At 48.3% G+C, this 16,451-nt stretch overlaps 1 protein-coding gene across 1 annotated transcript in view; it reads left to right on the top strand.

Annotated features, from left to right (window-relative positions):
• The window catches only part of PIGS (phosphatidylinositol glycan anchor biosynthesis class S), a 53,303-nt gene that overhangs the window by 31,987 nt on the left and 4,865 nt on the right, over positions 1 to 16,451 (top strand). The window contains exons 8-11 of the mRNA XM_044283638.1: positions 1,024 to 1,138; positions 1,778 to 1,923; positions 12,281 to 12,381; positions 13,092 to 13,302. Coding sequence (XP_044139573.1) covers positions 1,024 to 1,138; positions 1,778 to 1,923; positions 12,281 to 12,381; positions 13,092 to 13,302 — 573 coding nt within the window. The remainder of the gene's footprint in view (positions 1 to 1,023; positions 1,139 to 1,777; positions 1,924 to 12,280; positions 12,382 to 13,091; positions 13,303 to 16,451) is intronic.

Here is a 16,451-nt window from a genome sequence, read left to right as displayed (position 1 = left end):
GTGAAGGAGCCCAGCACCGCCTACATCCTCCGAATCTCCTCCTTGCTCCCCCGACATCACAGAGTTGCTGTAATCTCACTCATGCGCTAGTATGCCGCATGTGAGTGCCAGCATGGTGTTCCTTCCCTGTGCTGGCATCAGCCTCAGGGAATGAACTGCGCATGCGCTAGCTGGCAAGGGTGAGATTACGGTGCTTCAACTATGTGACATCAGGGGAGCAAGGAGGAGATTCGGAGGATGCGGGCGGTGCTGGGCTCCTTCACAGTGGGCGTGGCTGGGCTCCTGAAACTTTGGTAACAGCCCCTTGGGCTCCTTACTAACCTTACTGTGTGTTTTTTTTTTTTTGGCTGAATAAAAGCACCCAGAGCTATGGGGATTGTATATTGTGGACGTGCCAGTCGCGATCTAGCTGCGCATTTCCTCAGCTTTATAGGCTCAAAAACTAGCTGACATCACACCTCAGGACAAACCCTCTATCCCACCTCTGGTCAGACCCCCCCATCACATGGCAGCACTGCCACTTTACAGGTCCGGGACTCATCTTGGGTCTTCTGGCCCACTCTGCATTGTAACGTGATGTCGCACAGCGTCAGGTAATAGTTTGCGCCTATGTGCACTACATCCTGACACTGTACATAGTCAGGACACAGGTAGAGCCAGCGCAGCGCCTCCCTCACTGCTCCCTGCCCCTCCCACATGCTGATGACCACTTCCATAATGGAAGCAGTGAAGTGTCGACACATCATATGACCGATGCGGGTACTGATTGGCTTAAGCAGTCATGTGTCGACATATGAAGTATTTGCTGGAGCATTGTAAACTAGGACCAGCCGTGTGCCAGGGAAACGTTGACACAAGAACAGCGGGTTTGTCATTTTATACCATTGTGGCTAGACTAACCCTTTAAAATCCTAATCAGCGGTATGGGTCACGTGCAGATATGTGATCTCACAATATATCATTATTAATACTTATTAGATTACAATCTCCGTGATAACGTGCGCTTCTTTACCTATGTTACAGATATTGTATTATGCGATCCTGGGCGTCAATCCTCGCTTTGAAAAGGAAACGTCAAGCTACATCCTGAATGCCCACAACCTGCCTCACGTCATTAACCCTGTAGAGGCAAGGCTTGGTAAGAACTCTTATTCTCAGTTTAGTAAATATTGGTTACATTAGGTAACATTTGATGAACCTGCCCTACTACCGTATATTGTTAACATGCAGTTAGCTTTGGCTTGGTTTACACATTCAGATTTTTTTAATGTGGTTTTTGAAGCCTAAAACAGTGTTTGGATTAAAAAAGTGGAGATTCACTCTTTCCTTTATACGTGTCTTCTGTTTATGATGCGTTCCTGGTTTTGGGTTCAAAAGCTGCATTAAAAAAAACCTGAAGTAGAAACCCAGCCTAAGACCTTGATCACACATCAGTGTTTTGATCAGTGATTTCCATCGGTGATTGTGATCCAAAACTAGAAGTAAAGCCTCCACAGACTTGAGGTAGAAGGGAAAGATCTGCTCCTGTTCTGTGTTTCTGCCCCGCACTTGGTTTTGGCTCACAATCACTGATGGAAATCACTGACCGAACACTGACATGTGAATAAGGCCTAATACATGGTTATGGAAATGACTACCTTTAGCAAAGAACACAGTCAATTAAAAATCTCTTTTTTAAACCAGACAAGGGCCGCAAGCTTTTTAATGGATGTCAATTTGAGTTTGTGTCTCGGATGTCTACTGTTTAATATACTTTTTTTTCCCCCCGAATTCAAAGGTTCCAGTGCCGCCTCTCTATACCCTGTCCTGAATTTTTTGCTGTATGTCCCAGAGTATTTCCATTCTCCCCTGTACATCCACGATAAAGATGGAAAGAGAGTGACCTCTAATGCATTTCACAGCCCCCGCTGGGGTGGTATCATGGTAAGTCCATAGTTAAGGTCTACCCACCCATCTAGGGTTATTACACGCTGTGGCTATTGGTATCTGCGAGCCGGCAGGGTTTCTCCTGCATGTGGAAGCCGGAGGGTGTAAACCAGGCCTGAAAATTAAATGTGAAACTGGCCCGCTGACATCAGCCTCAAGGCTCCAGAAATCTGAGATATTTGACATATCGGAGAGTTGGCGATTACCTTCGACTTGCTTTCCGTGACTGCAGGATTCAAATTTGTGAAATGTTCTTGTTTCAGCCCAGCAGATTTTTTCTCATAGAGAGATTGCTTCTGTTGGCCTACTACCTTATTTTCCCTGGACAATGCCGATTTATTTGTGAGCGGCCTCTGATCGCTGCTTCTGTAAGTGCAGGGAGGCTGAGGTAACGGGGGACAAGTAATGAATGTTATTAAAAGGCTTTACTATTAGAAACTGTTAATACTAATGGTGAGTGGTGGTCACTGCCACTATTAATGGGCATTGCCTGTGACTGGCAGCGTTAGCATCGGCACCCTTAAAGCACAACTAAGGCTGATGTTTTAATAGGCAGTGTTGTTATGGCACTAATGATGAACATCTGTATCTAGAAGTATTAATAGTAATAATAGGCACTGCCATACCTGGTCCTATCAATGCCCGCTACAGTGTGGCACAATTTAAAGAGATTGTGTCATCTGACACTTTGATGGCATATTGCTAGGATGTGTCAGATAGTTGCAGGTCCCACCTCTGAGACCTGTACCTATCTCTAAAACAGGCCCTCAAAAGTGAAGGAGGCACTCTACACCAATGCAGCATGCTCTCCATTGACGTCTATGGAAGTCCCATAGAAATGATTGGAGAGCACATCGCGCAAGCGCTGCCACAGTTCTATTGACTTAATACATTTTCTTGCCTTTTTTAAATGTAAAAATCCATTGAGCTAAACATTAAGGTCTAAAATGCAGCAAGCATCCCGCATTAGGATGTTGGTTTTTAATAGGCCGGGTGCCCAAGTTGTATTTATAAAAAAAATCAGGATTTGCAAATTCACCTCAATCCCACACAGTATCTGCTGATCTCTCCTAAAACCAAGTTTTAAATAAGTGATGGTTTTCTTTCTGTGCCAGACTTCGGTTTAAACTGGGAGAATTTACAGTATAATGTAGGAAACCTCATCAGATTTTTTAAAGTGTAACTATTGTTGAAATCTTTTTTCCCGTAAATCAGTAGTAAAAGCAGTAAAAATCTTATTACAGGAAAGTGCTTCTTTCTCGCCCAGTTTCCTTGGGGGACACAGAAGACCTTGGGTATAGCTCATCTCCCTAGGAGGCGTGACACTAAGTGAAAACTGTTAAGCCCCTCCTCCACAGCTATACCCTCAGCCTGGAGAGAGAGGCTGCCAGTTTTAGCTTAGTGTCCAAGGAGGCAAGACACTCCCTGCTACTGCAGGGCTGTTTTCTCCTTGTTTAAATTTTGATTTTTACTTTTTTCTTTTCTTTTTGTTCCAGATCATCAGGGACAACAGAGACGCACTAGACCTCTCTGTTTCTCCCGGGGTTGAGCTGCGCCAGTGCCGGTCATCCGCACTGCTGCCTCCCCCACAGAAGACAAGGTGGATCAGGGCAGCCCAGCTCCCCTACATCCCGCCAGCGCAAGGGTCGCCCGCACGCCAAGTCCCTCTTCCAGCGTCCTGCCACTACGGTGCCAGTAGCTGAAGGGGCGACCCTGCTGGAATGGACCGAGGGTGAAGACGACTATGGTGAGAGAGTGGCTTCTCCAGCCCTACGTCCCCCACCCCCCACCCTGGTCTCCTGCGTGCCTGACCCCCCATACTGGGCCTCTGGACCCTTCGGTCACTGCTGGACCTAGGCTGGCCCCTGGGGTGCTGCGGGGCGACATTCTACTCCTGCTCCCTCTCCTCCCTTCTGGCCCTCATGGGACGTTTTAGCAGCAGAATGCTGAGAATAGGCATTCACTTATCAGCGTCCCTCCTGGGAACGCTGTGCTCGCATCCTCACGGGCACCCAGTCTCAGGGTCCCCCCATCCCCTCACCGATGCGCTGCTCTGGACCGGGGGCTTTTTCCTGACGGCAGTGCTGCTTGGGTTTTTTACTTCCCGGCCTGCTCGGCCGCACCTCCGGCGCTTCTTCCCGGCCTGCTGGGCCGCACCTCCGAGCTGGGCCGCACTCCGGCACTCCTTCCCGGCCCCCGACTGTTCTGGCCTGCGGGGTAGACTCCCGCGGCCGGCATCTGGCTGAGCACGATGCTCCAACGATTCCGGCCGGCCGTCGGCGACTTCCGGTCGGCCGGGCGCCGCAAATTTTGGCCCAGGCTTCGGGCCTACTGGGCCGCATTCCGGCGCTCCACCCGGGCCCCTGACTTCCGGTCCGTGGGGTGGGCTTCCGCGGCCGGTTTGTCCGGGCAGTCCGCTCCGGTTTCCTGTGCGGCCCCGGTCAGCCGGGTGCCGCAGAAAATTTAGGCCCCGGCTTCACGGCCTGCTAGGCCGCAATCTTCCGGCCTCTGTTGAGGGGGCGGGAACTTCTCCGGGCGCGAATCCTTCCCGCCTGGAGGTTCCCCGCCCCCAGGGGATCACGGCGCCGCCTCCTCCTCCCTTCCAGGTTGGTTGGCTGTTAACCCTTCGGGTACCGGCGGCTCCCGATGGGCCTATATGGCTGGCGCCCCTCCCCCCTCTACTTCTATGCTGGGCACCTGTATGGTGGCACTTCTTTCTGCCTCAGTGAGGCTATTTTTTATTTAGAAATGCATAAAATGGTTAACTAATGGATATCTTGTGCGCTGCGCAGGACGCTGCAGCCTTATCTCGGTAGCGCCGCCTGTATGCGTGCTCCTTCCATGAGCGGCATTGTGTCGCACTCCCCGGCTGGTGCATGTTTCCCTTCTAAGTGGTTCTTGCCCTCTCCGGGATACAGCGCTGGCCAAGTGCATGCGCTCTCTTTTTTTCTGTAGGCAGAGTTCGTCACCCTCCAGCTATGGTGCCTGCCATGTGCAGACAACCCCTTCCTAGGCGGGATACTGCACTCTCTCGGGTTGCAGGCTTGCCTGGTGCATGACCCCCCGCTTAGGTGGAATACTGCACTCTCACCGAATACGGTGTTGGCCATGTGCACGAGAACTCTGCACTCATTGGATTCGCTGCAGGCCATGTGCACAACCCCCTTCCATAGGCGGAATGCTGCACTCATTGGATTCGTTGCCGGTCTTGTGCATGTCCTCCTTCCATAGGTGGAATCTGCACTCTCACCAGATACGGTGTTAGTCTGGTGCACGACCCCCTTCCATAGGGGAACGCTGCACTTTCACTGGATTCACTGCCGGCCATGTGCGTGATTCCTTTCCATAGGCGAAACGCTGCACTCACTGGATTTGATACCGGCCATGTGCATGACCCCCTTTCGTAGGCGGAATGCTGCACTCACTGGATTCGCTGACGGTCTTGTGCATGACCCCCTTCCATAGGCGGAATGCTGCACTCACTGGATTCGCTGCCGGTCTTGTGCATGACCCCCTTCCATAGGCGGAATGCTGCACTCACTGGATTCGCTGCCGGTCTTGTGCATGACCCCCTTCCATAGGCGGAATGCTGCACTCACTGGATTGCTGCCGGTCTTGTGCATGACCCCCTTCCAGGGGGGGAATGCTGCACTCACTGGATTCGCTGCCGGTCTTGTGCATGACCCCCTTCCTTAGGCGGAATACTGCACTTCATTGGTTATGGTGCTGGGCAGCCGGCCATGTGCATAACCCCCTTCCATAGGCGGTATGCTGCATTCTCATTGGATTCGCTGCCGGCCTTGGGCATGCCTTCGTCCCTCAAGCGCCATGCATACGCCCTCACTGACTGGGGTCGTTCTCTCGCTGGTAAGTTGCTGGCCGCGTGCATGACCCCCTTCCATGGTGGGATGCTTGCAACTCACTAAATCCACTGCCGGCCATATACATGTTCCCCCTTCCGTGGGCGGTGTACGGCACTCTTACTGGATTCGCTGCCGGCCATGGGCATGTCTCCTTTCCTCAGGCAACATACACACACTCTCACTGACTGTATTTGTTCTCTCGCCAGTGTGCTGCTGGCCAGGTGCCTGACCCCCATCCATGGCGGGGTGCTCGCATTCTCCCTGGTTGCAATACTGGCCATGGGCATGGCTCCCCCTTCTGGGCAGCATACTGCACTCTCACCAGATACGTTGCTGGCCTCTAAGATGGGTGGAATGCTTGCACTCCCATTGGATACGGTGCTGGCCTTGTGCGTGACCACCCCTCATTCCATGGGTGGACTTTTTGTGCGCTTACAGGACTCACAACTGTCCTTGTATATGCTGTGCTGGACTTGTACTTGTCCCCATTCATTGGCGGAGTAGTTGTACTCTCACAAAATTCGGTGTTTGGTGGATTATTGCACACTCACTTAATGCTAGGATTACCCTGTGCATGTCCACTTTTCACTAGGTGGACGTCCTGCTGGATGCGGTGTGGCCATGTGCATGGCCCTCTTCTGGGCGGAATATGGTATGTCTTACTTCTCTGAAGTAGGTGCTGGTCTTGGGCATCACCCCCTTGTGGGGCGGGCTTTGCACGCTTGCTGCCCGCAATGTTTGCCAAGTACATTGCCCTCTCTTCTGGGCGGACTGCTTGCGTTCCGTCGCATGCCATACTAGTCCTTTGTGTATGTCCCCCCTTCCGGTTGCACTTTGCACTTCCGTGGATTCTGTGGGACTCTGTGGCTGGCCCTCCTTGCTGTTTGACTATTTCGCAGTGGGCGGACGCTCTTGGGCACTCTGTGCGTTGTTGGGCCGTGTATGCCTTCTCCTTCCGTAGGTGGGTTGGCTTTCTCACTGCTTATGGGGCTGCTTGTACGTATGCCTCCATTCTTCCTGCGACTTGACGTTTTTCTCTTGGGATACGGTGATTGCCGCCGGCCTGGCATTCTTCTCTGAAGAGATCTTTCTGTTCACCTGGCCTGGACGGGCTCTATTGCTCTCTACTGCAGCGAGCTGGGTGGTATCCATTCTCTGTTCAGAGGGTATATTTGGTGTTTCCGTTGTGACGGTATCCACCATATTCGTTGGCCCTTCCGCCTGGGGAGTGTTTGTGGTTCCTAGATGTGTACCCATTAGTTAACCTGTGGCATTGCTTCCCAGCGCAAGCGGTCACATGGTCGAGAGTGCTGTCTCCAGCGTCCCTCGCAGTCTACGTTGGCTCTGGCGGGATTACGGTTCCCTCGCCTGTTGCCTTTCCTCCTCTTGGATGCGTTTTGGTTTGAGTCCTTCCTGTTGGCACCCTCCGTGCTTCAGTTTGTTTTGCTACCAGGTTCTAGCCGCTCTTTTCGAGCAGGTCGCCCAACTTCTCTTGGTTGCTCGATTACCCAGGTCTCAGGGACCTCCACTTTCGATTCGTTAGGGTATTCGCCTTCTGCGAATTGGTGAGCCGGACATCTCGGAGTAGCGGAGTTCTGCTTTTGAGCGGTCCTGTGGCTTCCCTGTTGCCCGCTCCTCCTTGCGGTTGGAGGCTGTCATCCGTCTTCTCGGCTATTTTTCTCTCGACGGCTCTGTTTTGGCTTCTCCGGGGTCAGTTTTACTCCGATGTGGCTTCTGCCCCGGCCAGGCTTCAGGGGCTGTTCCTTCACTGCCCTCCCCCCTGGGGAGACCATGGTTGTTCATATGGATGGTCCCGGTGTTCCTTATGACCTCGTACTGTCTCCATGGTTCACACTGGCTGTACTAGCTGTGTGCCTATTACCGGGTTTGCCGCATTCTGTCCTCCCGCTGGGTGCAGATTACTTTTACCATTCTGGGCGATGGTCCTACTTGGACTTTACCTTCTCGGTAACCTGGCGGGCCTACTTTCTTCTGTCAAGATTACCCTTCAGGCCCCCACACCGGGACTGTAGAACACCACCTTCTTGTGGTGGCTACAACGACAAGGACTTTAGCCTGACTTGTCCTGGAGTCTGTTGGATACTGGCCGGGTCCCTTTCGGTTCCTTCCGTTTGTCCATCTGCTCCCCCACTCCGCGTGGATTCGGGACGGCGTTGCTCGGGGGCCGACGGGACCAGTTTTCCCGACCTTTTTGCCCGTGTCACTGATTTGCGCTTACTCGCATTGGGTTTCCTCCCGTCTGCCCAGACGAGTCCAGCGAGCACACTAGTGTTAGCTCCCAGCCGTGCTTCGTCCAGGTTCTGTTGTCTGACTTAGGGTCTTCCCTGGGGTTCTTTAGGAAGCTGGTCATTCACCCAATTCTGCCTTTCTCTTCCCATGATTTGGTCTTCTCCAGTCTGGCCTGGACCTGCGACTGGGACTCTGTTACTTGAAGTGTCTGCGGTTTTTTGTTTGGACGTCTCCGACTCTTGTCGACGCTCGGTCTCTTGTTTCCAGGAGGTCCGCGCCAAGGTTAACGGCTCCTGGGTGCTTTCCTCCGCTTTAACCAAATGGCTATTGCTGTGGTTACTGCTCAAGGGCAGGGTTCTGTTTTTTTGGTGTCACCGTTCATTTCACCAGAGCGGTTGGTGCCTCCGGGGCCGGAGGCCTTGGGCTTCAGCCATGTCATTGTGCAGGGTGGCCACGGTCTTCCTTGCACTCTTTACCAGGTTCTCCTGAGTGCGTACTCTGGCTTCGGCGGCGGCTGCTGCCTTGGGCCGCCTGGTTTTTGCAGGCGGCATTTCCTTGCTGCCTTCGGGTGCTTCGCCTTGGTGCTGTGGTCCCTCCCCTCTTGGACTGCTTTTGAACGTCCCAAGGTCTTCTGTGTCCCCCAAGGAAACTGGGCGAGAAAACGAGATTTTTGTATTACTTACCAGTAAAATCTCTTTCTCGCTCTTTCCTTGGGGGACACAGCACCCACCCATTCTTTGGTTTTCTCTGCACGGTTTCCGAGTTGTTTTACCCGTTGGGTAGTTGGCTTGTTGGTTCCACTTTTGGACTTTGCCTTTTTTCACTACTTGGACACGCAACTGGCAGCCTCTCTCTCCAGGCTGAGGGTATAGCTGTGGAGGAGGGGCTTAACAGTTATTTCTTAGTGTCACGCCTCCTAGGGAGATGAGCTATACCCAAGGTCTTCTGTGTCCCCCAAGGAAAGAGCGAGAAAGAGATTTTACTGGTAAGTAATACAAAAATCTCGTTTTCTCCACATATCAGATGCCTTATCTCTTAGCTTCTCATGGCATTTCGCATTCACAATTTACTGGTAAAATTCCTTGAGAGAGATGAAGATGAATTATCCGTTCTCTGAGAGATTAGGTTACATAATCTAGAAAGTCCATAGAGAGGAGTAGGTAGGAACTGCATAAAGAGAAAGAAGCAGCTACACACACACACACACAGACACACACACAGACACAGACACACACACACACACAGACACACACACACACACACACAGACACACAGACACTGCTAAAGACTGTACTAAGATCTCTGTCTCGCCCGTATGTCCTCCATGCTGCAGCTTTTGAGGGTGTCCTATACAGAGATAGGAGAGCAAGATGTCACCTCCTCTCTGTGCTGTGCATGGGAGTCATCATTGCAGCTAGTCTACACCTACCCGCTCAGGGAAAACTAACATTTGGATATGGAGCCTGCAGAGGGGAAAACGTACACACGACCTGGAACGACATGTACGCTTCAAAGTCTTCTGCTTGATCAAAGTCATCCCTTATCCAAGGTGATAGTCCTATTGTTGGAACCCTATGGATCATGAGAAAGGGACCACATACTCCTCAGAGCCCCCTCAAATGAACAGAGTGGCAGGTCGAGCATGTGCACTGCCGCTCCATTCATCTCTGTGTCCGGAGACAGCTGAATACAGCACTTGGCCATTTCCAGAACTCCCATAGAGATTAATGCATCAGTAATTTACATGCTCGACCTGCCGCTCTGTTATTTTGAGGGGGCTCCGAGGGATACAGAGTAACTATTCTCGCGATCTGATCTAATAGTTATCACCTATCCTGTGGACTTTAAAAAAAAACTCTATAAAGGGAACCTGTCACCTAGAAAATGCTAATTGCCTGTAGCATGATTATAAAGGTGTCTGTGTCTTTTCTGTGCAATGCGGAAAAAGTCTGGAAAAAGACTTTTATTTAACTGGCCGCGCTATGTAAACGATAATCTTGAAGTCAAGGGGGCAGCGGCTTTCTCACCTGAAGTCAAGTGCGCCCCGCCCCCTTTCCCTCCACTTAGTGTTTGGTTAATATGATTTCCTTTACTACTGGATGCTTGAATGTAGTCTTGCGCTGTGTCCCTGCATGCCAGCTCCTGCACACTGTTCTACTCTGCTGGGAGGTAGTTTTCATAAGCTCATTTCTCAAGAGCCTGTGCATGCGCGAGACTACATTCAAGCAACCGACAGTGAAGGAATTGGAAATCCTATTAATCCAGCGCTAAGGGGAGGGAAAGGGGGAGGGGAGTGCTTGACTTCAGGCGAGAAAGCCGCTGCCCCCTTGACTTCAAGACTATCGTTTACATAGTGTGGCCAGTTGAATAAAAGTCTTTTTTCCAGACTTTTTCCGCATTGCACAGAAAAGACACAGACTCCTTTTATAATCATTCTGCTGGCGGTTTAATATGCATTTTCTAGGTGACAGGTTCCCTTTAAGATAACTTTTTGTTTAATTAAATAAAGTGAATTTCTGATGTCCCAATATATTTAATGTTGTGAATGGTTCCAGCCCCCCAACAACTATTGCACACCTCTGAAACCCAGTCAGAGGGTCCATTGCAGTGTGTAACAGTATGTATATGGTGCCCAGTTCCTAGACCGATTGCTTATATAGCACCAGTATATACTGCAGACTCTCTTACACACACTATGGAGCCAGGTAAGCTGTCTGTGTGTTTGGAGTATGGAAGGAAACTGGAGAACCCTGTGTAAATCCACGAGAACGTAGAAACTAGGGATCAACCGATATAGATTTTTTTAGAGCCGATAATCTGTGAACTTTCAGGCCGATAGCCGATAATTTATACCGATCATTTTATATCTCATAATATCTATTATATTAGTTGGTAGTCACTGAGGTGGTGGAAATGTGCATTTGGCACTAGTATATTATAAATGTAAATTATAAATTAATAAAGCCATTAGTTCGTGGTCAATTTATAATTTGCATTTATAATATACTAGTGCCAAATGCCAATTTCCACACCATCCTCCCCCCTCCTCACTGACTTTATTAACCCCCATAAGACTTCAGATCAGACCTTTGTTAACCCCTATCAGACCTCAGATGAATAAAATAAAAAAACTCCTCACCACTCCTGCGCCGCGGCTCCTCTTCATCTCCCCTTCACACTCCCCTGTCTCCTCTGGCCCGCGCTGCACTGTCACCTGACAGCGTGCAGCATCAGGTCAGTGCGTGCACTACGTCCTGACGCTGTACGAGGTCTGGACAGTGCAGCGCGGGCTCCATCAAAGAAGACCAGGAAGGGTGAGTATCGGAAGCGCTTGCTGCGTTTCTTCCCTGCTCCTGACACCCAATGTATACTAGTGCGTGCTTCCATAATGGAAGTGCTTACTAGTATTCGCTTTATTTGCATTATCGGTATATCGGGAAGGTTAGATACCGATAATGTACAAAATCCTGAATATCGGTACTTCCGATAATCGGTCGATCCCTAGATATCAGTACTTACGATAATCAGTCGATCCCAAGATATCGGTACTTACGATAATCGGTCGATCCCTAGTAGAAACTCTACGCAGATGTGACACTGGCAATCACTGAGCCACCATGCTGGGCGTACAATATCTGTACTGTACCTCTGTGTAGGGCCTCATGCACACGACCGTTGTTTTATTCCGTGTCCGTTGTGCCATTTTTTAGTTATTTTCTGAGGACCCATTGACTTTCAATGGGTCCGTTGAAAACTCGGCTAATGCACCGTTTGCCATCCGCGTCCGTGGTTCCAGTCCGTCAAAAAAATATAACCTGTCCTATTATTTTTGCGGAAAACGGTTTGCGGACCCATTCAAGTCAATGGGACAGCTAAAAAACGCGGAGGCACACAAGATTGTCCTCCGCGTCCGTTTTTTTCCTATCATTTGCATAGCAAACTTGACTTATTTTACTTTCCTTTTATGTCTGGTGGTCCTCCAAAAATAAAGGAAGACACACGGAAACAAAAACGGAACAACGGAACCCAATTTTGCAGAACGGAACACAACAACGGTCGTGTGCATGAGGCCCAAGATGCATCTTTTGTCTCCTGGATTTACAAATTTTGGGTTGACTGAGTCTCCACCAGGGGAAAGCTCACAAGGGCGCTGGGTCTGGAACCTTTTGTGCTGACCTGGATGTTTCACTGTATAATTCCTCTTCTTAAATCTCTCAAAATAAAGTGTCATTTCTTTCTAGGTGTATAATGTGGATTATGGAAATCCAGATGATTCGGAATTTCCTGTTCATGTTGATATTGATATGGTGAAAGTGATGGAGGTTTTCCTGACACAGCTGCGGTAAGCTGCACCTTATATGAATATACATTGTATTTATTTTCACTTCTTAACCCTTAGAGGACCCTGAGATTTTCAATTTTTGCGTTTTTCACTCGCCGCCTTCCCATAGTCCTAACTTTTTTATTTTTCCATTCACATAGCCTTATGAGGGCTTATTTTTTGCGGGACAAGTTACTTTCTAATGGCGCCATTTACGGTTGCATACCATATACTGGGAAGCGGAAAGAAAAATCCAAATGGGGTAGAATTGATACATTTTAAATATAATTTTTTTACACCGTACATTATGCGGTAAAATTGATATCTTCATTCTTCAGGTCAGTACAGTTATGATGCCACACTTGTATAATATTTCTTGCGTTTTAATACTGAAAATAAAACTTAAAACCTTTCAGAAAAAAAAAACAAAACATTGTAGCACCATATTCTGACCGCTATAACTTTTTTGTAGTTATGTGTACGGGGCTGTGAATTTTTTGTGGGGCGATCTGTACTTTTCAATGATACCAATTTGTGTGTGTGACTTTTTGATCACTTTTTGTAAAAAATAAAAAATAAAATTATTGGGGAGTTGAAGTGACAAAAAAATGTCTAATTAGCTGTTTTTATTTTTTTCCCGTTATAAAAGTGTACATAGCCTTTAAGAAAAAAATCTGTTAAAAGCATATTTTATCTTTCCATTGTGTGATATATTTTCATGCTTCTCCCAGGTTGCTCCTAGGCATATCAAAGGTTTGTGCGTCTGACAGCTATCAAATAGAAAATCCAGGGAATGAAGGACTGACTGACTGGGAACTGGATAAACTCCTGTGGACGAGAGCCGTGGAAAACATTGCTACAGTCACCACCACATTGACCTCTTTGGCTCAGCTTCTGGACCAGATTGGAAACATAGTGATCAATGATAACGTGGCTTCAGAAGTGAGTCCCTCCATTTTCTTAGGGTCACAGATAGAAGATCAGTTTTGTCTTTGAGGCTTATGATTCCCTATCGAGGGCAGCATAAAGTGAGGACAGAGATCTTCATTATAGTGGTGTGTCACTTATTAGTTTTCTTGCAATAATTCCCCTAAAATCACACTTTATTATTTGCAGTGCTTCCCAAATATGGAGCCTGTGTATTCTTGGCGGCAGGCTTCTCCTTCAGCTGATTGATGGCTTTCTCCCTATTACTGTGCGTAGGAGGAAAGCTGTCAATCAGCATCAGGTAGACGGGGGAAGCAGTCAGCTCATAAATATCAAGAGTTTTACATTGAGTGCATGTTTTTGAGACTACTTCTAAGTTTACTTTTCTTGCCCTTAAAGGGCATGGGTCCCCAGGTTTAGGATTCCCTTTAACTTCAGTTAAAGGGCATCTGTCAGCAGGTTTGTACCTATGAAACTGGCTGACCTGTTACCAGGGCTGTGGAGTCGGAGTCGGAGTCGAGGAGTCGGAGTCGGAGTCCATTTTGGGTACCTGGAGTCGGAGTCGGCAAAAAATGAACCGACTCCGACTCCGACTCCTACTAAATTTAAATTGGAATAAAAAAAAAAAAAAAGCAAGTTTAAATGTCCGAATTCATAAACAGTTATAATTAATGACTTCTCTACTGTAAGAATAAAGGCCAATGCATGCCTCATGTAACCGCAAAACAAACGCGTTCAGTGATGTGAAGAAGCATGCTTTTCATATGCTTCACTATATGGCACGCAATGCACAATTAGGAGTGGCAATACATATACTTTCCATTGTGTTGTGTTCTGATGTTACAGGGAACACAATGCCCATGGTTTACCTAGCCTCTCACTGATAAGGGATTAAGTAAATATGTGTTTTGCAGGACTAGAGACACTTGTATAAGTGAAGGGAATGGAGGGTCAATAGTTCAAGACTGAAGCTGTAAACCATTGGAAAAACTGCTGTCATTCAGCTAAGGCCCCATGCACACGGCCGTGTTTCACGGCCGTGTGCGGGCCGTGGAACCGCGGCCTGGATCCCTCCTGAGAGCAGGAGCGCACGGCGTCACTGGTTGCTATGACGCCGTGCGCTCCCTGCTGCCGGCACAGTACAGTAATACACTGGTATGATCTATACCAGTGTATTACTGTACTGTGCCGGCAGCAGGGAGCGCACGGCGTCATAGCAACCAGTGACGCCGTGCGCTCCTGCTCTCAGGAGGGATCCAGGCCGCGGTTCCACGGCCCGCACACGGCCGTGTGCATGGGGCCTAAGGCTATAAAACGTGTAAACTCAGAATGTTATCTTAAACTTTAAACATGACTATGGGATTCTTCTAGGGAAATCATGTTTTAAAATAAATGTCCCTTCCTGGATCCTCCCACTGCCCTGTCTTCAGCAGAAGATCAGCACACAAAGGAGAAGGTAGCAGCTTCTGCCCAACTACCTCTCTGTGCTAGAAGAGCTTAGAAGAACTTCTTTCTTTCCTTCAAGGAATGTATAAAATACATTTGCATATTAAATACAGAGGAGTCGGGGAGTCGGAGTCGGAGTCGGAAGTACAAAAAACTGAGGAGTCGGAGTCGGAGCATTTATCTACCGACTCCACAGCCCTGCCTGTTACATGTGCGCTTGGCAGCTGAAGACATCTGTGTTGGTCCCATGTTCCGCATTGCTGTTTTAATGTATGCAAATTAGCCTCTAGGAGTAAGGGGGGTGTTGCCATTACACCTAGAGGCTCCGCTCTCTTTGCAACTGCTGCGCCCTCACCACTTTGTCATGGTCAGGTGTGGTTATGTTTTTACTGCCTGGCCCTGTCAGTCAAAGTGGAGAGGGGTGGCAGTTGCAGTGAAACAGAGCCTCTAGGAGTAACGGCAACACCCCCGTTGCTCTTAGAGGTTCATTTGCATATATAGATAAAACATCATTTTTTCTCAGCAGTGGGGACACATATGAACATGGGACCAACACAGATGTCTTCAGCCGCCAAGGGCACATGTAACAGATCAGCCAGTGTCATAGGGACAAACCTGCTGACAGATGCCCTTTAAAGTCTTATAGCCTATTCCCATCCAGAGCTACATTTACAGTTCTGACAGTTCTTACCTGAATTTACACAGATGAGATACTTTAATTCTCTGCAATATACTGTCTGCCATTAATGGATTTTTAATTAATTTAGACTACTATAACGCCCATGTCTATACCTCCAAGAATGCCACTTGGCAGGACGTACTCTCTACAGACACTGAACCAGTGGGTTTGGTTGGGATATACGAGCTCAGTAAATGAACTGTTGATGAGATTGGGCTATTAAGACATATTAGACATTCTGTAATTCAGGAGAAGCTCAATATATGCAATTAAGTAATTTCATAATTATTCATCATTAGGTTAGATCTTGCCTAAGCGTAGAGGGTGTTCAAAGGCAAACCTTTAATAATACTAAATTGTCCTTCCTGACTGTAGTTGGGAAGGTAGGGTAGTTATTAACCTGTTAATTTGGTGTTCTTTTCTTTACAGCTGCTTTCACGTGTCATTTTTAGTGGGGTTTTGTTGTAGAAATGCCAGCTCCCCAGATACCAGCTGCACGTCTATGGGAAATATGAAATGCCAGTATGCCACACACACAAAGACACACAAATGTTTTTATTTTATTTATTTATTTATTTTTTTGCTTCTTAAAGCATGCTGTAGCTTTTGGTGATTTTTCAAGCACTTTGACATCACCTTCTCTATAGGGGAAAACGCCTTAAAGGAAAGATGAGATAGTGGCCCAGGTTTACTAATGTGCCTGCACCAAAAATAAAAAAATTGGTGCAATTTTGGAGCATCTAAGGTTTCTGAACTTTTTACCATCATGCTCAACAAGGGGTGAGGTGAAATGTTTTGTGTGAAAATCTGTCCAAGTGTAAGTTGGTATAGAGTCAGAGAAAAGTGTTTAAACCCTGCACCAGATTTATCATCCAGCCTGAGCCCCTGTGATAAATCTGGTGAAGGTTCAGATATCACATCTAGGCTTGCATCACTTACAGCAGGCATGCTCAACCTGCGTCTCTCCAGCTGTTGCAAACCTACAACTCCCAGCATGCCCGAACAGCCTACAGCAGGGCATTGTGGGAGTTGTAGTTTT

The sequence above is a fragment of the Bufo gargarizans genome, chromosome 3, assembly GCF_014858855.1.
Source record: "Bufo gargarizans isolate SCDJY-AF-19 chromosome 3, ASM1485885v1, whole genome shotgun sequence".
In the NCBI taxonomy this organism is placed as follows: Eukaryota; Metazoa; Chordata; class Amphibia; order Anura; family Bufonidae; genus Bufo; species Bufo gargarizans.
This window is presented reverse-complemented; position numbering and strand designations above follow the sequence as displayed.